The 24,949-nt window shown below is 36.3% G+C and overlaps 2 protein-coding genes across 12 annotated transcripts in view; one reads left to right on the top strand and one right to left on the bottom strand.

Annotated features, from left to right (window-relative positions):
* Window positions 1–1,292: 1,292 nt before the first annotated feature.
* Window positions 1,293–6,848, bottom strand: LOC110449095. 6 transcript variants are annotated; one of them, XR_002462817.1, is made up of 4 exons: window positions 4,571–4,682; window positions 3,146–3,217; window positions 2,028–2,120; window positions 1,293–1,462 (listed from the first exon to the last, which is right to left on the bottom strand). XR_002462817.1 is itself a non-coding variant. In XM_021495712.1 (4 exons), exons 1-4 carry the CDS (start codon window positions 6,827–6,829, stop codon window positions 1,326–1,328), a joined length of 336 nt encoding a protein of 111 aa, XP_021351387.1. In that variant the 5' UTR covers window positions 6,830–6,848; the 3' UTR covers window positions 1,293–1,325. The 6 variants fall into 6 exon arrangements, 5 of the variants coding, with proteins under 5 accessions (XP_021351387.1, XP_021351388.1, XP_021351392.1 ...); XM_021495712.1 differs by lacking the exon at window positions 4,571–4,682 and adding an exon at window positions 6,763–6,848 and having other exon boundaries at window positions 2,061–2,120; XM_021495713.1 differs by lacking the exon at window positions 4,571–4,682 and adding an exon at window positions 6,763–6,848 and having other exon boundaries at window positions 2,061–2,117.
* The window catches only part of LOC110449093 (oxysterol-binding protein-related protein 11-like), a 38,968-nt gene continuing 20,328 nt past the window's right edge, over window positions 6,310–24,949 (top strand). The window contains exons 1-3 of one of the 6 annotated variants that reach the window (XM_021495706.1): window positions 6,310–6,386; window positions 20,958–20,992; window positions 23,300–23,405. In XM_021495706.1, coding sequence (XP_021351381.1) covers window positions 6,363–6,386; window positions 20,958–20,992; window positions 23,300–23,405 — 165 coding nt within the window. In that variant the 5' untranslated portion in view covers window positions 6,310–6,362. Of the gene's footprint in view, window positions 6,387–6,438; window positions 6,625–19,449; window positions 19,469–19,965; window positions 19,985–20,724; window positions 20,779–20,957; window positions 20,993–22,961; window positions 23,050–23,299; window positions 23,406–24,949 lie in introns of those variants that run through there. The other 5 variants (XM_021495707.1, XM_021495710.1, XM_021495708.1 and 2 more) reach the window with 5 other exon arrangements.

Below are 24,949 nucleotides of genomic sequence, written 5' to 3'. Positions count from 1 at the left end.
TATGGTAGGGATCTCAACTGTTTCCATGTTATGTCTCCGGGACTAAGACCGCAGGGGCTGGGGCAGACAATGGAAACAATCCTGGTGGCATAATTGTAGTATCTACATACTGCATGCCAGCAACTGTGAGGTTATTATTGGATGTGGTTTTTGGCTGCTTCCAGGATTGACCCCGGGTTCTGGCCCAGGGTCAGTCCTGGTGGTACGATTATGTTCATTTCTCTATTCCCAGCAATCGTACATATGCTTATTCAGGAGGGTTGTACCAGAGAGTCAATATTGGTAGCTTGATATTGTTTTTGTTTCTTTATGCATATCAATTATAAATACATGGTTCTGAGGTGGGGATCTCATCCGTTTCCATGTTATGACTCAGGGACGAGTCATCAAAGGCGGGCGAGCAAGCGACACATCCTAATAGCACTAATGCATTCAACTGTTTATGGTAATCATAAATGTGGTACTGGGTGGGATCGTTCATCGTTTTACATCCTATGGCTCAATAACGAAGTCCTGAGGGATGAAGATGGACCCATGAGCCAATTCTTGTCACAGTATGCCGTCTGTCAATTCATGCCCAGTTATTTATTTATTATTATAAAGTGGACTTCTCAACTGTTTCAATGTTATGAATAGTCTTGTTTACGATGTAAGGATTAACTTTTTTCGCTGTTGGGTCCCTCCCTTCTATCGCTAAGTTGGTCATGCACTTTATTTATTACAAAACGAGTCCCTTTGGCCCAGTGATACTTCAGAACAAATTTGACTCGCGTCCTTTCATTGGTTCTTTTGCCCGCAAAAGGGATAGTACGGATGTCATATGCTTCACTGATACAACATTGAGTACCTTGGCCCAGTGATGCTTCCAAATCTGGTGAAAATCTCATTATCTGTTCAGGAGGAGTAGGCTTTTAATGAACATATTACGGACAGAAAGACTGGCGAATCACGCCCCGCCGCGGCATAGCTTTGATTGTCTGCCCCTTTATCTGGTAGTTTAATCAACTAGGGAGTATTTTCTAGTTTGAACGCTGAAATACTTTCTGTAATTTCTAGATAGCTGGACTTGGTTTTTATTATGCGCCATTTTGTCTAATTAAAATACTCCTTTTTGTTTTCTGCAGTTTAGTTCTAAACATTTACTCTTATTCTTTTTAGTGTTATTATTTCAGTTTCAGACAAATAAGTTTCCGAATTCTATAGCTAGCTCTCGGACTATTACTACTTCAGAGTGGTTGTTTCCGCAAGTATAAAAAAAAAAATGGCCGGAGAATGAAAATAAAACAAAAACATATCCATTCATATTTATTTCAATAGTATCTTCTCTAGACCTTCAGCCCGTCCGGAAGTGATTTGATAAGCGCTTTTGCATATGCACGGTTGCGCGCTCGTCTACGTCTGTGTCTCAGAAGGATCTTCGGTCGTGGGCACGGAGGGAGTTGGGGGAACATTAAGGATTCGGCTGGAAAGACACGAGTATATATAGGATAATCATAAAGTGTATACCTTAACTCATGCAGGTACTGGGCATAATGCTAACAGATTTATGACCTATCGTCATATTACATTTATATGCCTTACTAGTATTCCTTTGCTATTCAAAAGCAATCAGATAATATTGTGTTTTATTCAAAAACTAAACGTTTATATTTTCATTGTTCATACGATGTGCATACTTCACGATAAATAAGTTGGAATTGTTATCTTTTTTGAATGTCATTTTGTTGAAACAGCATAAAACACAGAGAGAAATATCAGCTGGACAACTAAAATTAATAATAAAGATATAATTTATTTATTTATTTATTTTAACATATTTTATTACCATTGTTTAGTTATTCAATTCGGCATTTGATATGTATTTTATCATGTGTCGTTCTATGAACGGGTTTGAAGATTGTATCTGGTCCCATCAGTTACTATAAAAAATACTACAAAAATGCTCATTTCGAAATTGATACTTGAAAAGGGAAACATGGTGAACATGTCAAATCTGTCGATAATGTAAGCATTATAACACAACAGACGTGTTCCTACAAGTAAGATTTGGGACTATTTACTTTCCAGTTCGTCCGGCACATGGATAGGAGACGGGTCTGGCAGTTTGTCTTGGTCGTCTTCTGAAACAGATTCGTATACTAACAGTCAAGTAAACATATAAATGTACACGTCCTATCGTGAATGTCTGTAGCCGTGAAGTAATAAATGATAACTTCATGGTAAAGAATTGTCACAGAACATTTTAATTTTTCTTTATGATACATGAACAACAGAAAATTCATCGCATCCTTCTTTCTCAGAATCAATTTTATTGTTTTCGACGGCTTTTTGTTCCCATACAATCTCCATGTTTAAGAATGTGATCTTGTAACAGGAAGAAGATGATAAGGAGACAATATCAAGTTATTGGAAGTAAAAATTCGAAGTTCCAGGTAAGCATACAAAAGGAAAGGGAAAAAAATGCACGGTCAGAACAGGATTCGAACCCGGGACCTCCGAACGCTAGACGGACGTACGCTCGATCAAGTCGCCAGCGATCGACCAAATCCAGTTCCGCTACATTCGAATTCATCCATCCTTTATCAAAGTCTTCGACTTCGAAGACACACGAGACACTAAACCATCACACGTGGGTATATTTCATCGGACACCAAATGTAACAGGAGAGAAAAAATGCAACGGCCAGACTTTGATTCGGACCCGAAACATAACTGTTTAGATACTTTGTACAGTTTACATAATCGTTACAATAAATACTTCTTTGCCCATATGTCTATTTAAGTTGTTCGGATCCAGTGCCAATATTGGATCATACTGTCGTTATTACTTATGAGACCTATATCATAATCATTACAATATATATAATATGTAACAGGAAAGAGAATAGTGTGCTTCCATTGGGGATCGAACCCTCGATCTCAGGTTCGTAGTCGGACGCTCTACCATAGTAATATAAAGTTACGTTTTATAATTTAAAGTACACAATTCCGAATGTAGTAAACATTTGAAACAATAGTAAGCAGTTGAAACAATGTATATCCGTACAGTGTATAGATTTTATGTACAATGAAGATGTACTCGAGTTCATGACTTAATTCTCCGAACAATTTATTTATGTTTACTATGAACACTGTAAAGCTCTTACCTGCTTTTTTCTCTAAAATCTTGGTCACCTCATGGAGCGCCATGGTGACAAGTGTCATCCCGAACATGTCGCCTTGAAATGAATAAAGTTGAGTTTTTATGCGTGCTTTTAACTAGAGACAGTATGCAATACAGTAATATAAAGGTTGAGGGGACTTCGCTACAAAACACTCAATTTTAACGTGGCTTGCTAACTAAAAGATATCCTTAAATTAACGACATAACTTGAATTCGTTAGGAAAGTGAAAATCTGTACTGGGTCCCGTAAAATCGGTGTGGCGACATTACTTTATAGCTGAAAGGTTGTGTGTTATCCCTACGGTCGAGTTGTATGTATCCGGTCATATTCGCCGCACAAATGCAAACATCTCAACATTGGACAGACGAGGGACAATCAACACTACACTATCAAGCAGAATGATCAGATACATAAATATCTGTACAGTAGACAGTGAAAAAGACATCGGAGTCATTGTAGACAGCAAGGCAAAATTTGTAAATCACATATCAACCTCTGTATCAAAAGCCAACATGAACATAGGACTTATCTTTAGAACTTTTACATTTATGGACAAAAATATGTTTTTATCACTGTACAAAACTCTCGTCCGCCCAACCCCTTGAATATGCAAGTGTTGTCTGGTCACCATATTTGCTAAAAGACATCAAACCACTGGAAAATGTACAAAGGAGGGCAACTTGTCTAATTCCCAGTCTAGCAAACAATCTAGGATTGCCTACTTTAGAGTACAGAAGACACCGAGCTGACCTGATCCAAACGTACAAGATCCTAGAAGGAATAGACATTGTAGATCACAGCAAAATGTTCACTAAAACCTAGGATTCCAGAACAAGAGGGAACAACAAAAAACTGTTTAAAAAGAGAGCCAACAGACAATTAAGCAGTTACAGCTACAGCAACAGGGTTGTGGAGTCCTGGAATAGTCTGTCAAACCATGTGGTAAATGCCCCTAGTGTAAATAGATTTAAACACAGACTCAACAAGTTTTGGTCTGAACACCCCTGTAAATTCAATGCCTCCTGCTATCTAGTCAGATCATTTAATATCTTAACTCACCTTTTAACTGTAAGATTTCTGGATTTTAATTCCTCTATATCAATTAATACGCACCGAAAGTGGAGTATCAGTATAGGAACATTAAAATGCGCCGCAAGAAGCTACCTGAAGCTTTCCATTGGTGCCGACAACTATATCGTATTGTAAATCCTAATTAAAAATGAAGGCATCGGGCATGACAGAATATTTCGTAGAAATTACTTCACATTGCTTCTACTTGAAACACAATATGATTCGTTAATTCAAAATATTTGTAGAAATATTGGGGAGCGAAAAGATCGTATAATGAAAATGTTTGATGCTAGATGTACTTGCGATGATCGAGCCGACAGACGTGTCGATACATACCTTTTTTTCATAAGTAACATGTAACGCAAGACTCCACGGCACGGCTTGGTAACTAAGGGGCAATAATACAAACCGCGTCACAATCGGTGCGCGTCATAAAGGTAATGTGACGTAGCATATAAATAACGTCACAATCAGTATTGCGTTACAAAGGTTACATGTGATCGTACATTCAGCATCACTCAGAGCTTGGTGCCAAAATTACAATTTTAACCATTTGTCATGAGTGTAGCTTTAGCACTGCTCAAGTCAAGCTAAGGCGGTCATACTCCGGCCCAAGTTTCACGAATGTTCCTTTAGGACATATCTTTACTTATGTTTTAGTCCAGTCATTAAAGATTTATTTATTTATTTAATTTATTTTTCAGAAAACTACTAAATACTAAATAAACCTCTGAGATCCTTCTCATGAAATACCTCACCTGGTGCTCCATTCTCTGAATGCATGGATTTATATTTCCAGGATGGACTCTCAAGCCGTTTGTCGCCCCACTTCGCAAGACGTCTCATATGCGCTTGGAGAGTGTCTATTATTTTAGCATCATCAGGAAAAGGGTAGTTAGCAGCGTTGAAAATATCTGATAAATGTTTACTAGTATGAACAGAATGGGTCCCAGGACGGATCCTTAGGGTTCCCCGCGATGCTGTTGAAGTCCAACTTTAGTGTTGTTTTCTTTAAGAGATACTACTTGTTAAATCCGTTTGAAATTAAGTGAAGCTTGTCGTCCAGTTAATAATCTGTTCGCTGAACCCGTAAGATAACATTATTAATTGCAGTTGTAATTTTGAAATTAAAATTTTAGAAATCGGCATAACGTTCTATTTGTGTCAAAGCAATATCTGTAATGTATGCAAAACAAAGGCTTGTTCCCGTTCCCTCCACCTTAAAACCAAATAGTGATACTGTTAACTGATATATGTATCATGGGTCATTGATTCAACATCTAACTATGGATTTAGGAACTTATGAAGTAATATTTTTTCGCAAATGAAAAGAGTCATTAATAGTATCACGGAATTAGATTATGTTATCTAAGTCCGTGATAGTATTCTTTCTATAGTTTTCGTAAAAGAAATCAAGAAATTCACAAATAGTGCAGGAGTTTATGATTTTTGACTTAATATGTTTGCCTTTGTCACTCAATCTCAAGATCAAACCACACCATCGTCTCCGCGGTAGGTTTGGGTCTATGACCAGTTGAATCACGGAATTAGATGAGATTTATCTAAGTCCGTGGTTGAATGAATAAATATACTGATTCTGTCTTCCTTTGTTGTTTTATAAAGCACGTCGAACAATGGTTTAAGATTAAATTTATTTTCCTTTGAAATAAAAGTGATCAGTAAATACTAAAAAATGCATAGGCTCTCAAAATACTTCGTCTTCACTACAATGACGCTTTCCGACAGCAGTTGGGACGGGCCGCGTTTTAACCAGTTCCTAGAAATGAGAAAAAGGGGGGGGGGGGGGGGGGGGGAGGAAGGAAGAAAAAAGAAACATATCAATCGATTAATTCCCATTTTCACATTTTTTTTTATACCTTTGGGCGACCGTTAGTAACGTTACATAGAAAATAAAATTACAACACGCTTTGCAAAAATACACTGCCAGCATCCTTAATTTATGAATTATGTTGCACGTTTCCCTGTCGGAGTTGTCTCCCATTGTAAGCTCGATGACGCTGTAACGGAAGTTGACAAAATCAACGTTAGGATGGCAGCTACTGAGAAAAATGTGAACCTTGGACTGCCCGATTTATCTGGCTTGTCTGAAGCCGAGGCTCTTCAGGTCATGGCAGTCATGCAGAGGGCTAAGGTATGTTGTTTTCATTATCAAAGTGGGAGTATGCACCGGTCTCATGTTGACCGGAAGCTTCTAGCTGTGTTGTCATATGCTCCCGTCATTGATCCATAACGATTGGACAAGCTCCGGTCACCCGACATACGCGTACGATATTTACATACTTGAGGTTTCATAAAGTTTCTTACGAACCGTGAAAGGAACTCGATTAATCTTGGAGTATACAGCAGATGTCACAGGAATTCGTCATTGGGTAAGCGTAGGCCAATAACTGTTTATGGAGGAAAACATTCAAATATGTGAACTTTGAAGGAGGATACACATTTTGCAAGATTCTCCGAACAGTTATATATTGAGCTGCAGTGAAGTTAAGTAGGGCAAGCATATTTACCTGCTCCACCCCCTTTTCTATGACAATAACCTCCAATTTGATTGGTGATTAATTTAACGATTTGCATTTTAAGGCAAAGGGATGATCCATCACAACTCATCATATTTGAATATATTATTGCCATCCCTGTAACTTGTGTACAGCGTACATGATTGGTTAGTTTTATAGACACTTTATAGTAAACTAGTTCTATACCAACCATATACAGTATTTTGTCCAGTAGGAGATGGTGCCCCCTCCCTATGTATGATGTCATTCAGTCACCATACCATTACCACTGCCCCCCCCCCCCCCCCCCCTGAAAAGACACAGTGTATCACTTTTTACATACATTCAATGATTTGTTATAAGTGTGGAAGAATTTAATTTTACATGGGATACAAATTTCCTTTTAGCTCGGTGGTAGAGCGTCTGGCTAGAAAGTCTGGGATCACAGGTTCGGTCCCTGTTGGAGGCACACTATTCTCTTTCCTGTTAAAAATGGTGTCCATGGCCCTCCCCGTGGTGACAGCTAGGGAGTTAGAACCTGGGTTGTGTGTTCGAGGGCAAACACATTTAAAAAGGGGGAGTGGTGTACGTGGCAGATTTTAATTGTACATACATGTAGGATTACGGTCGCCTTCTGGCTTCGTGTTAGAGAGATTTTCCAAATTTCTCTTCAGCACAGTGGTAGGAGCGTCCGACTAGGAACTATGGGATCTCGGGTTCGATCCCCGGTGGAAGCACAGTACTGCTCTCTTTCTTGTTACATAAGTAACTTTCAACATTTCAAGCATGAGAATTAGTCAATTAAGGTAATAGGATTGTGTCACCATTTCTCAGTAGAATTTCTTCAAATTTTGTAGTTATATTGCTTTAAAGTAAAGAAAATTTTCTGCCACAAAAAAAAATATATGTTGTCAGAATTTTAAGGATTTTAAATGGAAATTTATGTAAAAAGGAGTGAATTTTGAAAAAAAAATGAAAGACAATATTTTTTCAAAATAAAGTCAATAAAAATGATACTGACATATATTAGTATTGCATTAATGTATATCAATTTAATAAATGCTGAAATTGTGTAAAATTAATTCTCTATACACGATATAAAAATTGACATTTTATAATAAAACCATATACACATAGTAATTGCAGGTAAGAGTTATCGTTCTTGAAAAACTTCACAGTAGTGAAATAGGTAGCCGGTTTCCTGAAGTACAGAAAAATGGACACACGTGACTCATTGATAAAAGAAAACCTGAATTAATGCCTGGATTGCTTTGATATACTTTAATATTGAGAGAACACACTGTTCTGTCAATAATAAACATACAATATTCATCAATTTAATATTAAACATTAGAATTTGCGGAAATTGTGATGCTGTCTCCCTACATTGGTTATTCAACTAGGGATGTACTTCCTGTTTCCGTTTATCAATACACTCCAATGACCTTAATGATGAACAAGTTCAACAAATGGCATAGTTAAAAACACTTACATGTGCACGTGTATTTTTGGTGCTTTGTATGTTATCAGAAGAAATGAGATATTTCCCAACAAACCTTTGTTTCAGCAGAATATCGCATTCCATTTAGTAGATAGTCTTGGTCGTTATGGGCAAACGAAACAGTTCTGCTTAATTAAACAAATATTATGTTATATATATTAGACTTGAAAAAAAATGTATCTGTCACTGTGGTGGGTTGGGAACACCTAGCTAGCTTCTCAATTGTGGAAAGAGGTCCTCATCAAATTGTGTTCCTCCTGACTGAGGTCCTTCTCCATGTCATCGGTATTAACTACATGATCTCTGGACTATACTCTTCATTCTTTAAAGGAGTGTCTTCAAACCTCCAAAGTTTTGTTTGTGCCATAAGAGTCTTCAATTGTCTTAAATAATATAGCACCTTAAATGTAATTCTAATCAGTCTATACAGATAAACTGTTTTTTAGGCCTCTAACAAGAGAAAGAATGAGTGAACTGAAAGACTTTGAAAATCAACAACTTATAACATAACACAGGAAAACTTGAAAATCAAAGCTTGTTTTCTTTTATAGTTTGGTCTATTGCGTAGGTTTGTCACTCTGTGTAATCTGAAATTTACGCATTACATAGACCGGATAACTGTTGTCTTTCATACCATGGGATGATGAGTAACTCTCTCACACAGCTATCAAATACTTCCAGTCATAAGCCAATTGCTTTATTACACAAGATGACAGACAGTGGTAAATCACATACATGTATAACATACCGTTATATGTATATATTTCATCTTTCACAGCCCTTAAGATTTTTTTAGTTATTTCACTAGTAATACGTGTTATATCCATGATTGAACACCTGCAGTGGGAGATCATGGAAATTTGTCACATGGAAGCTGACAGGGTATACCAGGTGTGATGTGTAGTTAATTACCTCGTAGACATCCCAGCCTCCAACTAAATCAGATTTGACCCGATGCATGTCAATGAATGACACTATTATCAGCCCCAAACCAGAAGTTTCACACTTTAACTCTGCCACTAACCCTTTTCTCCGTCGTCCGTCCTTAAAAAATTCTTGTTATGGGTATTTCTCAAGAAGTACCAGAGGGATCTTTCTCAAATTTTATATGTAGGTTTCACTTGGTCCTTATCTGTGCAGGGCAACTTTTGAGACTGATCGGATAAACAACATGGCCGACAGGCAGCCATTTTGGATTTTGATAGTGAAAGTTTGTTATCGTTATTTCTCAAGAAGCACCAGAGGGATCTTTCTCAAATTTTATATGTAGGTTCCCCTTAGTCCATAGCTGTGCAGGGCAACTTTTGAGACCGATCGGATAAACAACATGGCCGACAGGCAGCCATCTTGGATTTTGATAGTGAAAGTTTGTTATCGCTATTTCTCAAGAAGCACCAGAGGGATCTTTCTCAAATTTTATATGTAGGTTCCCCTTAGTCCATAGCTGTGCAGGGCAACTTTTGAGACCGATCGGATAAACAACATGGCCGACAGGCAGCCATCTTGGATTTTGATAGTGAAAGTTTGTTATCGCTATTTCTCAAGAAGCACCAGAGGGATCTTTCTCAAATTTTATATGTAGGTTCCCCTTAGTCCATAGCTGTGCAGGGCAACTTTTGAGACCGATCGGATAAACAACATGGCCAACAGGCAGCCATCTTGGANATATTGCAATGATCGATTCTATTTCTTTCACATTAAGTACTGTACTAGTAAATATGTGAAATGACAAACTCACTTTGAAGGTTGGCTTTCATACACATCAGATCAAAAGTTACCTCAAGGTGCTTTTACTGTTAACATGACTCGATCAAACAGATTAGAGGAAAGAAGAGAAAAGATCGAACTGACAAAGAACTAATGAAGATGGTACAAAGGTGGGCACCAAGATCCCTCTGGGATCTCTTGTTTATGTTTGAAATGCTCAAATTTCAAAGACCTAGTTTTCTGTAATATTAATGGAAAGATTGGTTGGAAAATTCTGTAGAAAAATAAATTTAAAACCCATATTTTTTAATAGGAATAATGACAGTTATATGTCATTTTCTAACTTGATTAATAGGTGGTCGTGTGTCATATATATGGAATTCTTCACAATCATAACTGGTGTAGTACATGTGGTACCATTTACCGTAAACCCTCAAAAGCTATACAAAACAGTTCCAAAATCTCAATCCTGATGTAGAGTAATTGTTTATTCTTGAAATTTGCAAATGTTTACCTTCTGTTGACAATTATTTTGAATTGGACAAAGCTTAAGTTTACTACAGAATTGGTATAATTATAACATGAGGAGAAATTTAAGCTGTGTGACCATGTGACGTTACAGAGTAAACACTAACTATTTTTGCTTGGTATTCCACAGAACAAGTAGTACCAAGGTTCTCAACAATGCCATGTGTATCCCAAGCCTGAAATAGAAAATTAATTGACTTAAGGGACATGCATACAAGTGTATAATCTCTATTAGCAATAATAGTATACGGTGGAGTCCAAAGAAGTCTTTAACAATTCACAAGCATCATTTCTGTTTTTTAAGCAGTTTTTGGAAAAGGGGTATTTTTATTTATCTGTCAAATAAGTATTGTGATACCACAATTTTACGAGTATGATCTAGGTAAGTTAAATTACAAGTCCTTACCAATCTATCAACTCTGGCCTAGCTTGTATAAAACTACTTAAGTATTGAGATTTCCTTAAATCTGAGGGGCTTGGGACTATAGAGCCAAGAGGTCATAATGTTAAGCCTGGGGTTTTTTTCAGGATTATTTTACGGAAATGGTCACAAATGCTAAAAACAATAATCAAATGATAAATGATCATGCAATTCTCTATTTGCTAGATACATTTGTATATATTGCTTCAGTTCTAGCTTCCCCCCATTATTCCATATATATATATAGGGCCTGTTACGTTGTGCTTAAAAAAAAAAGTAGTACATGAAGTTATTCTAGGTAGTTGTCTGTCTACTTTTCAGTGACAACTTTTCAGTGATATAGTTGATGCTGGTATTGATTATTAGTTAGGTAAGTCTCTCACGTTTCTCAGTCTGACTAAGGCTGTGAATAGGTCTGATGTTTTCTATTGATTTTTTATTTAGTTATGGTTAACTTACAGTTTCAAGTCCCATTTTCACTTACTTTAACTTGGATAGACCAACACCATTCATTGCATGTCCATGGATACGTAACATATATGTATAGGACCTGTATGAGCCTTAGTGTATATACTGTGCAGACATGTTCAAGACAGAATCTTTTTCTGTGAACTATTGAAGGATCCAGTGCATTTCAAATTTACCAATAATCCTTATATATGTTCATCCATTTTTGTCAGAGTTGGACAATACCTTTGATAATGACTGACACGAATGTAGCCTGTTTTCTATCTAGTCATCTGACATGTACATGTATGTATGAGTCATATTTGTAATATATTCATAATGATTCTGTTTAGTTATCAAATTCAAATTAAGTGTTCCTGACACATCTGTGTCTGATAAACTGCCTGCAGCTTTATATGGTTTTACAGGTACGTGTATAAAATCTCTTGCAGAACAAACTCTTTTATTGAATATGTGAATATATTATTCAGGTATACGTAGGATTAAGCTAATTCTCATATATTTACATTTGCATGGCATTGTCACTATATAGCCTCTTTGAAAGCTGTGTCGTTGATGGGACTTTAATTACCATGCCGCACGAGACATAATTACCATGCCGCACGAGACACAATTCTTAGCGTATTAATTACAACACTGACCGGAACTACAATATCCAATGTAAATAAACATGACAGCTGCTGAAATATCGCTGGGCATTGTGAGATTTGATAATGTCATTGTAAATTTATGTGCAAAATAAAAAATAGAATAAAAAACACTTTTATTACAACGAAAACAAGACCATGCAAGGTCTGCAATATCGTACAAAATGCACATCGGTTGAAATCACCAATGCCGGCAATGGAAACAATTTTAACGCTCATGCAATTAATCAGAAATATCGTCTGTTACACTGCATTGATCAACAGGGGTTCGTTATAAATGTCTGAAATACACATATTCTATAGACCTACTGACACATATGTTACAGACCTACTGATATGAGTCACAGCACACATAAACATTCGTCATTTCAGACATTTGTAACGAACCTGTGCTCCGTCGCAAGATCACTCACTTCAAACGCTATCAGTTTCACGCGTCTCGGATCCACGGTTCCTCAGTTTCAGACGACATGTCAAATAACGACGCTGTTATAGAATCTACCGACTGTTGTCGGGATCCTATACAATCAACAAATACATTCACGCCTGGATTCTTCACAAAATGAGCAAAGAGAAAAGTTCGAATTAACTTCCAAAAATAACTCCCTCGTGGAGGTCAAGGTCCCATTCACGGTGTTCACTGTATTTATCCATGCGCGAAATTTGTTCCGGGGGAAAATCGAAACAATTTCAAATCTAACTTTCAGCTCAGATTTCTATTGAAAAACTGCAATCACCCTATAGACATATCATACGCAATTGTATTGATACTAAATTGTGGAATAAATTTGAAGTGTTTGTTAAAATGTCAAAGTACTACTTGTACTACTGTTTGCCAATCAGCACGCGACAATACGCTGTTCAAACTATTGAACGAAATTGTGTGGACTGTCGATAAGACGGGCATTTTTAATTTTAATTATAAATTATAAGTTAAAAAAGAACATAAGAGGCAGAGAAAACATAAATATAAGTATTGAACTGTTTTTGTATGGTATTTATGATCTATTTGAATGACACAGCTTTGCAAGCAAACAAATCATAATGCGCTAGCGCGCATTATGTTGTTTGCTTGCAAAGTTGTGTCATTCAAATAGATCATAAATACCATATAAAAACAGTTCAATGCTTAATTCACTGCCCAGAAACTTGATTTACCGGTATATATCTCAGATTTACCAGTATATCTCATTGGTTGAGGTACATCAAAACTTGATATTTAATTCATCATTGCCAGAACCTTGACAAAATATCAACATATTGATGTTGTTCGTTGAGGCTTGTCATTCTGCTGACATATTTCATCATTCTTCAGACATAATTCATCATTCCACTGACAAATTCATCATGATCATTCCACTGTCAAATTCATCATTTCACTGGCATAATTCATTATTCTGCCGACATTATTGTAAATGATCATTCCACTGACAAAATTCATCATAATTCATCATTCCACTGACATAATTTACTAATCTGCTGACATAATTATACATAATTCATCATTCCACTGACATAATTCATCATTATCATTATGCTGACATAATTCATTAGGAATAATTCATCATTATCATTACGCTGACATAATTCATGAGGAATAATTCATCATTCCACTGACATAATTCATCATTCTGCTGACATAATTCATCATTCTGCTGACATAATTCATCATTCTACTGCCCAGAAATGTGATATCTTGTTACATTGTATTTACGTCATGTCACAAGTTGACATACAGATGTTATTCATAAATCCACTGCCCATAACCACGATATCTATTTGGCTAAGAGTTACCATGATTGATCTTATATCCTGTCTAAATCCTGTTGTAGTCAATGAATAGGAATTCAAGATAAAGTTTGAAAGAATTGTGTTCCTTCTACCAAAGTGTCGTAATTGCATGGTGCAGGTGGCCTTTTCAGTATTTGGAAAGAGCAGGCTAGGAAAATGATCAGTGGCTCCTGATGACATGTTTTACTCTTTGGATATTGGTCTAATTATTGAGGCTGTGTATCTGAAATTCAACAATGTATTCCATGACTTCTAGACATCGTTTATGAGCAAAGAAATTTTGTGCTTGATATTTGTTGAATTTTACTGATATTATTATATATTTTCCCCTTGTATCACATGTACAGTACGTAATAAACACTAACTTCTGGTAGTGCTCACCTTGTCACACCTCCACTACCTTGTACGTGTCTGATTTTAGTCTGCTTTGCCAAACCCATTAATATTTGTTTAAATGCAGACATACATGTGATTACATGACTGTTAAATTTGCAGACATACATGTGATTACATGACTGTTAAATTTGAGCCTTCTGTTATTTGTTTTACTCCACATGTACAGAAGCTGAACAATTGGTGTTGTAAACTAAAGTTTAGGTCTCTGGTGTGTTTGATAAATGTTTGATTTTATGGACTTTGTGGCAAACATTGCAGTGACTGGGATATCTGGTATGTTTGGTATCTATTCAGGTTTTACACTTGTACATGTACGTTGGAGCTTGGTGGTTAGGGGTTAGTGACACAGATGTGCTATATAACGCACTTTTCCTGGTGATAAATGTTACCTGAGTCTAGTTTGAGGCTTTTCTTCACCCACATCATAATACGGTACTTCCATACAGAGATGTATATAGCTTTATACGTCTCCGTTCCATAGAGTATTGTTATGATAAATGGTTGCATAATATGATTTGCGCTGTTACATCAGTTTGATTGACTCATTACAAAACAAAAAAAAGGGATTAAAATCTCGAATAGTATTAAAACATGCCAATTTAGCTAGTAGAGTGTTTTCATTTGATTTTTCCATACCAGTGGCTGAAAATTAAAAATTAAAAGTCTTTGATCACACATGTTGTGGTGCAGTCAGGTATAAGGTGACCAGATAATCGGCACCGTCCATACTATTTCATCCGGCTGTATACGTACCAGATAATCGACACCATCCATACTATTTACATTGGACTGTATACATACCAGATTGCCTGTTCAGAGATCAATGACTGTGCTTCAACTGGAACACCTCAATGTAGATTAAAGGGATGAGCAGACTGCAATAAATAATTGAAGGTAGATGTCGACAGTTTGGCCTGTAATCTATATAACAATGCGTTAATGACGCAGAAGAGATGTTGTTATACCGTTATCTTTTTGAGTAATACTTAGGTATGATAAGAGGCTGATAATGATCCCGCCGTTTAATTATGTAGGATAATTATCCTAACAAAGTGATGCTGATTGGATCTAGTTAGTTATCAATACAGATGTACAGCACTAGCCAGCTCCAGTATCTGGTTCTTCTCTCCTGCAGGACAGATCAATGGAAAATAAAATCTGAGATTTTTGGTCTCCTCTCAGGACTTACAGGTAGCTATAAGTACTAGAGTCCATGATTTTTGGTCTCCTCTCAGGACTGGTAGCTATAAGTACTAGAGTCCATGATTTTTGGTCTCTTCTCAGGACTCATAGCTATAAGTACCAGAGTCCATGATTTTTGGTCTCCTCTCAGGACTGGTAGCTATAAGTACTAGAGTCCATGATTTTTGGTCTCTTCTCAGGACTCATATCTATAAGTACCAGAGTCCATGATTTTTCGTCTCCTCTCAGGACTCATAGCTATAAGTACTAGAGTCCATGATTTTTGGTCTCCTTTCAGGACTGGGAGCTATAACCACTGGAGTCCATGATTTTTGGTCTCATCGCAGGACTCGTAGCTATATTGCTATAACTTATAAGTACTGGAGTTTGTGGGGTTTTTTCACCTCTGAGGACTCGTAGAGCTATAAGTACTGGACTGAATTCTGTGATTTTTGGTCTCCTCTCAGGACTCGTAGCAAAGTACTGGACTCTGGAGTCCATGATTTTTGGTCACCTATCAGGACTCGTAGCTATAACTGGAGTCTGTGATTTTTGGTCACCTATCAGGACTCGTAGCTATAACTGGAGTCTGTGATTTTTGGTCTTCTATCAGGACTCGAAGTTACCGTAAAAACCCATGTAATTTACGCACTTTTTTTTCAGAGATTTAATACCCAAAGGGTGGGGGGGGGGGTAAAAATACACAGGTATAAGCAATTTCAAATTTTTTTCATGAAAAGATTGACGATTATGGCAGACTGCCATCTTGGACACGAGATAATCTCCCTTGGAACACGGAACTCAAAGACAAACGACGATCAACACATTTATTTATGTCAAACATCAATGAAAGATACAATTGATCCATTTTCCAAGCTAAATAAGATTTGAAGCATTTTCTCACATTTTTCTCGACAAATGCATCTCCATGGACATCCAACCTTATGATATTTACAAGTTTAATTTTTTCTTTTCCTGAACTGTGACTTTATTTAGCTAGGAAAATGGACATACAATGTATAAAAAGTGAGTTTTTTTTATCAGTTATTGAATGATTTTTCTGAAATTCAGTGTGCGCGTACCTCAATTATGTTTGAGAAATATTGGAGGAGAATCTTTTTTTGACAGGGATTGTTTAATGTTAACGGAATGCATTATTGAATTTGATATACAGTTTGGTGTGGCAGCCATATTGGAATGTCCTTAAGTGGACAGCTTTTGCCAACATAATTTACTGATAATGTAACCAATGCCTTCTTTCAGAATGGTAGAGACTGCTTATTACTATTATATATGGAATTCAACTTGGGATCTAGAGAGATTAATAGATCTTCATATTTCTGTTGCAGTGAGAAAATGGCCAAAATATGAGAAATGTTGTTTAAGGAAATATTTGTCTAATTAAAGGTTCCCCAGCCCACTTGTCAGTTACCTGTGCCAAGTGCTCTTGTTAAGTCAAATACGGTAGAACAAAACCTCAATAAATGCCCCTCGTTTCATTTGCCACCTCACAAAAACCTCAATAAATGCCCCTCGTTTCATTTGCCACCTCACAAAAACCTCAATAAATGCCCCTCGTTTCATTTGCCACCTCACCAAAACCTCAATAAATGCCCCTCGTTTCATTTGCCACCTCACAAAAACCTCAATAAATGCCCCTCGTTTCATTTGCCACCTCACAAAAACCTCAATAAATGCCCCTCGTTTCATTTGCCACCTCACAAAAACCTCAATAAATGCCCCTCGTTTCATTTGCCACCTCACAAAAACCTCAATAGATACCCCTCGTTTCATTTTCCACCTCACTTTAAACACCAACATATTTCAAGGTCCCTTTTTCTCCCTTTCCTAGAATTCCTTCATATATTTCCCTCAATTTACCACCAAACCCCTTTATAACGCTGACATTTCTCTGGACAAATGATGGCAGCATAAGAATTAGGACTTATTTTATGTAACAGAGGTCATTTTTTTTTTCAATGCCTCCGCTTAAGGACCTCAGGCTCACTAGTCTTACACTCTACTAAATGAGCTGAAGAGAAATTCTCCCTAGCAGAGTTGGTAGGAAGCGGCTAGTATTTAATTACATGGTGACAAACATTTTACATATATTGTATGTACAGTATACCGGAATTTAATTCATGCATAATTTTATAATAATGAACATTACTATTTGTCTATCTAGGCCAAGCATATCATTTACATATATATATCTCTGTTTATTATGCTGTTTTCTCTGAAATAAATGGAAGATGTCTACTAAAACACACATATATAATTGTGTATGATTTCTGTACTTTTCCCACTCACAGATAATTGATAACAGTTATATATTTTTATATATATTTGGTACTGTTATACAAAGCCTAATTAAATTCTCTAGGATATTTGGTACTGTTATACAAAGCCTAATTAAATTCTCTAGGATATTTGGTACTGTTATACAAAGCCTAATTAAATTCTCTAGGATAAGTTTAGGTAATTTTTCTAATTTCATATGATAATTTTCCCATTTGCACGATCAACAGTTTACAATAATTTGAGAAAAATCACATGTTAAAAAAGAAAAGACCTCTTTCCTATATTAATTATCATTATGTATACAAGTCAAATGTTATTGTTGCACTTTCAGTATTAAAAAATGTTTTGAAAACAACATAAAGATGTGCATATGATTTTTCCAATTCTGTGAAAGTGCTGCTCCTAATAAAACAAATATCTCTGTCTGAAGTCACTGTCACTCTCTTACATAGAAAAAACAACAATCAGAGTTAAAATGTGTTATCGTAAAAGTGTTTTATAGTACAATTCGTCCTGCGTCGTCGGATACATCAGGTCATGCCTTGACGTCAGGAAGGACTATGTGTTGTGAGAGAAAAAGATATATCATCCTAGTAGTAATGATTGATCGCAATCTATTTATATATCCTATTGAGTGAGTTTATTCTCAAGTATAATGTAGATTGCTTGAGCTGGTATACATAGCCTATACTTGAGAAAACTAACACAGTTGAATATAAATCATTATACCACAGTTGCCCGCCTGCATATCAACTCCCGGGCCATTCATTAAACGGCAGACATGTTTGTTTTAAATGAAAGTGTTAACGTTGATAGTGTTTGTTTAAACAACCTAACTTTGACCCAAAGACATTTGCATATCAATTTCTGAATAAACAAATTTATTATACTTCAAATGAATATCTACATGGCGTGAGTCATCATTGGTAAAACAATGATGTCAGTCACATGAGACAATCAATATGATGACATTGTCATAAAAAAATCTGGTTGACAAAAATTCACATCTTGTGACTGCAGTTTATCATGTTCCATATATAAGTAACATATGATAATAAAACTGACTATATCCCCACTTTTACCCTGACTTTGCTGTCAGCGAGTTAGTTCTCAGTATCAACCATGTGTTAGTCTGTAATCTAAAACCCCTCCTCTCAGCGGTTCCCAGGGGTGTAGACTAACTTCCTTGGTTTAATATCTGTAACTTCCTGTTGGCAATGACCTAGTCAATGAGGTGACTGGTAGGTGAGCTTGTATTGACCCAACCCTCCACAGTTGTGATCCACCTTGGGACTTAACAGAGCAGAATTATACTGAAAGTGTATAGATTTTGGAATATTAGCTTTTGAGAATGTACATGCATTGTGCATCAATATAAGAAAACGTTAAAACTGTAGGATTTCAGGATATAGCACGTTTCTGCTTCCCCTCAACCAGGTGTATTTTGGTTTCGCCTCAGGAAGTAGACTTGGGCCGATATTCAATGAAACCGTTCTCATGCTCAAGCATGAACTTTGGGCTCAAATCATTTTCTTGTTTCTTGCTTAAATCATGTGACCAGGTAAAAATGTCAAGTATTTAAAAAACACTGAAAATAGTATTCAGCGGCACTCTTCAAAATTTTGTCAAATCATGGACAAGTTGTGTGATTTTTATTCATTTATCACTGGAACAAGAAATTGACCTTGAGCACAGAGTAGGGGTATGAGCATGAATATGGGCCCAGTTCTCAAAGACCCAGAAATTTGCTATATCCCTGAGGCCCATACTTAAACTGTATGTCTGCTGTCAGTTTATGTACTTATAGGCTATGTAAACAAGAAAACCCCTGGTTGTACTTGCTGCTCTGTTTATTGTAATTTCTTGATAAGCATATATATATATCTTGCTTATATTCCTCTGCACTGGGAGTAGGGGAAAAGGGTTGCTACATTATACATACAACTTGAACTATTGAAAGTGAATGTTCACTTACAAAAAGCAGTCTACATATTAAACACTTGACAGTTGAACGATTTTAGTTAAGGCAGTGCTTTAATTTCAACTGTAATTAATTTTCACCGTCACTTGAAGACATGTGACATATGAAAGTGTCGCCTATATAAACCTGTTCTCATACACAAATTAACTAATGTATGAGGCAGTGCATTGATTTTACTTAATATAGATCACCGCCCAAAAATATCACAAACATGTTGTAGGCCTAGGCCTATTACAATTAGCTACACGTACTATGTTTTAAAATCCTCCAATAATTCAGGATATCCTTATAGTACATGGACGTTTTGTAGTGTGAGTATGAACTTGTTTTAAAAGAATTTATACATACAGTATATATCAATACTGTTTAAGTTTTAAATAACTTTTTACAACATATTGATATATATAGGATCTTACATGAGTTTCCATTTCATATGAGATTTATGAAACAAGCCTAAGAATTTTCATTTTAGCGAGCCTCTGGCGAGCTAAAGTGAAAAATTTGTGACATTACTCAAGTTTCATAAATTTCATATGAAATGATAACGAGTGTAAGATCTTTTTTATTACATATATATGTGTAAAGCGACAAGTTCCATGCAACCCTGAAATGTAAAAAGCCGCCATTTTGACGCCAGTGAAACAATTGAAACTTACAACCAATCACAGGGCTGAAGGGTCATATTGCATGGGTGAATATTCACTGGATTATAACACAGTACATTATGTGATAAATAGTTATATCATATAAGTCTAGTATCAGATCAATAAATCTGATTTCTCCCTCCACAGCAATATAACAAATTGTTCATACCCCACTCTTCCCAGTATTAGTATTTAATTTGTCAATAGAGTCTAGATGTTATACAACTGTCCGGCCAAAAGAGGGTGTGCCCTTATTGATCCTAACAACATGTAGGTGATGTTAGGCCAGGGTACCACCCCTACAACTCCAGCGTGTGGAGGTAATCCAAATAATGGGTATTGATTCAGTGAAGCTATGTTGTATATAAAACACGAGGTACGCAATCCGACCGGGAAGTCAGTGCGTATGAGTGTAGGTAACGATGAGTGTCAAACACATTCACTGCCTGGTTATCAATAATGTATGTTCACACCCTTTTTCCTGTAAAATCTGTTTTATTTTATACAGCATAGACTGACATTATAAACTGTAGGCCTGGAATGAAACCTGTTTCTCAGTTGGAACGTGTGATACATCCGTCTCTCTGTGTATGTCGAGTCAAATTTAATTTTAAGTGTTGTTTTTCATTTCTGCTTGTAGGATTTTGAAGAAGTGGAGGGAACAAAACATATGAGGTATGTTCCTGATTGATTGTCTGTTTGACTTGTAACGCACCACAATTTGTCATCGTGTTGGTTCTTCCTCGACAGAAACACCACAGGGGACTAGTGAATGTGTACACTCTGCTGAAGCCCATCAATGTTTCATAAGGGGACAAACCTACGGACACTGTCACAGTTATCCATTGCACTTAATCGATGAAATATATATGACCATGAAATGTATGACCATAAAATGTACGACCCAACATTACACCACTATACACATCATTGTAGGGGATATTATACTGCAGGATCAACTAACATTTGGAAGATGAGATTGTATACTTTTATTTGGGATTTTGACCCTTTTTGGTGGAATTATGCCACTTTGTGCGAAATACTTGTCCACGCAACTCCTCCTTAATTGGGTTGGGGTTGTCCATCCGCCCGACTGGCATAAACTTTTGTTTGTCTGGCAATCTCCTCCTACATTTTTCGACTGATCTCTTTGAAACTTGGTATACATTATAATCATGATATGAAGTTGTGTCTTCCATAAAAAAAATATTCATTCGACAATTTTGTCAAAACTTATTGCCCTTTGTTCATTTCAGTATTTGAATTTTTGTCTGGAGATTTTCTCCTACATTTTTTATAGCATGTCAGCTAACCAGTCTTAGAATGATGCAGATCTTATATCAATGTCAGAAAGTATAAAACACTATATGGCAATCGACGGGCCTATGTTGTTCCGCCCCACAGTACTCTTGTTTTTTTTTGTAGTTGTGCAGCTGCATTTTAATTTGGGATTTTGACCCTTTTTGATGGAGTTATGCCCCTTTGTGGGAAAAGGTTGTCCGTACAACTCCTGTGCACCAACATTTTAATTTCTTGTTTAAACAAAGATACTATTTATCCTGCTAAATGCGTTGAAGTATAACTCTCAAATATACATTACTTGGCGGAAGCGGGGATATTAGTCAACCATCCTGTCGACAGCTCTAGATAACTGATAAAACAGCTGATTATATATAACACTTAGTTATAGACAATCCACATTTAGGTCACTAAAACTAGCAACAGTGAAATCAAGTGACTTAAACTGTTCAACTTGTCTTAAATCTTAACTGTTTCTTAAATCTTAACTGTTTCTCAAACTAACGTAAGTAAATTGGTCCTAACATGTTAGTTATTGGTACATGTACATAGTATCTACACTGTACAAGGAGTCAGTACAGAACACTGTGTATGTTGTATCTATTCAGAACACTTGTGTTACAACATTTATTACCTTCTCAAAACACTTTTTTTTTTTTATAAACTACATTTGTGACTTACTCAGAACACTGAGGGCACTAAACGTCACCCAGAACATGGAGTACATTTATACCTATTCAAAACACTAGAGTACAATTTATTTCTACTCAGAACACAGTACATACACAGTATATCAAAGTGCGTACACATATCTAACTCTTTTCTGAAACGCCATGGAGGCCAAGTGGTTAAGTGTCTGACCATCCTTGATCACCAGCCCTCGACCACTGAGTAGGGGGTTGGAGGCCTACATGGGGCAGCTGCCAGGCACTAGCCTCAGGTTGGTGATTAATCTCCGAGTACTCCAGTTTTCCTCCACCGTCAGAACCTGTCTCCTCCTTCAATGACCCCAGCTGTTAATTGTTAGGGTCAAAAATTACAGATAAACAAACCAAACTATGATCCAAATCAGATAAAATGGGAGCTCTTATTCATTGTAGTTATAACAGAGTTCTATGACTCTACCAAAGGATAGACTTCCTTTCAATTAACAAGAGGATATGTATATTAGCATGCTGAGTTCCTGTAAGGCAAAACTGGATACTTTACAAGTTTCTAGAGGCTACTTGCACAATATACTTTGTCAAGTGTCTGTTTCCTTGAATATATATAAAGTCATTTTTTTTAAAACACCGAAAGTTGGCTGCATTGTAACATGTGTCTGATAAGTATAAAAAGTAATAGAGTTTCTATAAAGAAATGTTATACTGCTGACAGAAAGTCAAATACAGTCTCAGCCTGGAAGACAGTCGGGTGTTATATGTTCTTTGAAGGTTTATACATTTTGATTGGTACTTTTTTAGTTGATTTCGTGTGACTGTAATGTCATGAGATATGTGTGATTATAATGTCATATGACATGTGTGATTGTAATGTCATATGACATGTGTGATTGTGATTGTAATGTCATGAACCTATTGTAATGTCATGAAACTTGTGTGATTGTAATGTCATATGACTATATGTCTATAATGTCTTGAACAGTGCTATGTCTATAATGTTATGACCTGCTGTGTTTGACAGACAACCAATGGAGGGACAACTACACAAATACACCAATGCCTTCAAAGGCTGGCAGTTCAGATGGTTCGTCCTTGATCCAGAGTCGGGCATGCTCGAATATTTTGAGGTACGTCATCTTGCATATGCAGTAATATATAGCAAAAGATTTTCATGTAAAGTCTGTGACCAAATAAACTCAGAAGCATTTTGTGAACACACAGGTTGCAAACATTCCCTGTAAAAATAATATACTATATCAGTCTATAGCCATTTGTTAACATTGGAGCTGTTTGTAGGATGTGTAATTACATACCTGTGCAACGCCCTAATTTACAATGATTTGCACAGGTACCGTAATTACAGCTGCTGGGTAGCTCTATCAGATCTGCTAATCAATATAAGGTTGTTCTGTGACTTGCATGTAAATATCAAAGTATCAGCTTTAAATTCAATCGTGATGTCAAAGTACATTAAAAATTGATGTTAAAAATCCATCAATCAATATATATATATATATATATGTGTACTGTACATGTAGTGGTATATGTAAATTTCAATATTAAGGATTTGATGTGAAATTGAAGGAAGCTCAATAAATACATATATAAATAGTATATTATGTATATATATTTACATTTGCATGGCATTGTCACTATATAGCCTCTTTGAAAGCTGTGTCGTTGATGGGACTTTAATTACCATGCAGCACGAGACATAATTCTTCGCATATTAATACAACACTGACCGGAACTACAACATCCAATATAAATGAACATGACGGCTGCTGAAATATCGCTGGGCACTGTGATATTTGACAATGTCATTGTAAATTTATATGCAAAATAAAAAACACTTTCATTACAACGAAAACAAGAGCAAGGTCTGCAATATCGTACAAAATGCACATCGGTTGAAATCACCAATGCCGGCAATGGAAACAATTTTTAACGCTCATGCAATTTATCAGAAATATCGTCTGTTACACTGCACTAATCAACAGGGGTTCGTTACAAACGTCTGAAATACACATATTCTATAGACCTACTGACACATATGTTACAGACCTACTGATATAAGTCACAGCACACATAAACATTTCAGACATTTGTAACGAACCTGTGCTCCGTCGCAAGATCACTCACTTCAAACGCTATCAGTTTCTGACGACATGTCAAATACCCTAACGACGCTGTTATAGAATCTACCGATTGTTGTCAAGTTCCCATACAATCAACAAATACATTCACGCCTGGATTCTTCACAAAATGAGCAAAGAGAAAAGTTTGAATTAACTTCCAAAAATAACTCCCTTGTGGAGGGCAAGGTCGGATTTACGGTGTTCACTATATTTGTCCATGCGGGGAAATTTGTTCCGGGAAAAAATCGAAACAATTTCAAATCTAACTTTCAACTCAGAGTTCTATTGATAAACTTAAATCACCCTATAGACATATCATACGCAATTGTATTGATACTGAATTGTGGAATAAAATTGAAGTGTTTGTTAAAATTTCAAAGTACTACTTTGTTTGCCAATCAGCACGCGACAATACGCTGTTCAAACTATTGAACGAAATTGTTTGGACTGTCGATAAGGCGGGCATTTTTAATTTTAAATATAAATTATAAGTTAAAAAAGAACATAAGAGGCAGAGAAAATGTAAATATAAG

The sequence above is a fragment of the Mizuhopecten yessoensis genome, unplaced genomic scaffold (assembly GCF_002113885.1).
Source record: "Mizuhopecten yessoensis strain PY_sf001 unplaced genomic scaffold, ASM211388v2 scaffold4483, whole genome shotgun sequence".
NCBI lineage: Eukaryota > Metazoa > Mollusca > Bivalvia > Pectinida > Pectinidae > Mizuhopecten > Mizuhopecten yessoensis.
The sequence above is the reverse complement of the archived record's forward strand: the minus strand, read 5'-3'. Positions and strand labels throughout refer to the sequence as shown.

Excerpts from the sequence above, each read along its gene's own strand:
- LOC110449095 (XM_021495712.1), bottom strand. The coding sequence starts at position 6,829 with ATGCAAATCGTTAAATTAATCACCAATCAAATTGGAGGTTATTGTCAT. Across the intron at positions 2,121-3,145 it reads GATTTTAGAGAAAAAAGCAG|AAGACGACCAAGACAAACTG; the intron begins GTAAGAGCTTTA and ends AATCTGTTTCAG. Across the intron at positions 1,463-2,060 it reads TGTGCCGGACGAACTGGAAA|CCGAATCCTTAATGTTCCCC; the intron begins GTAAATAGTCCC and ends GTGTCTTTCCAG.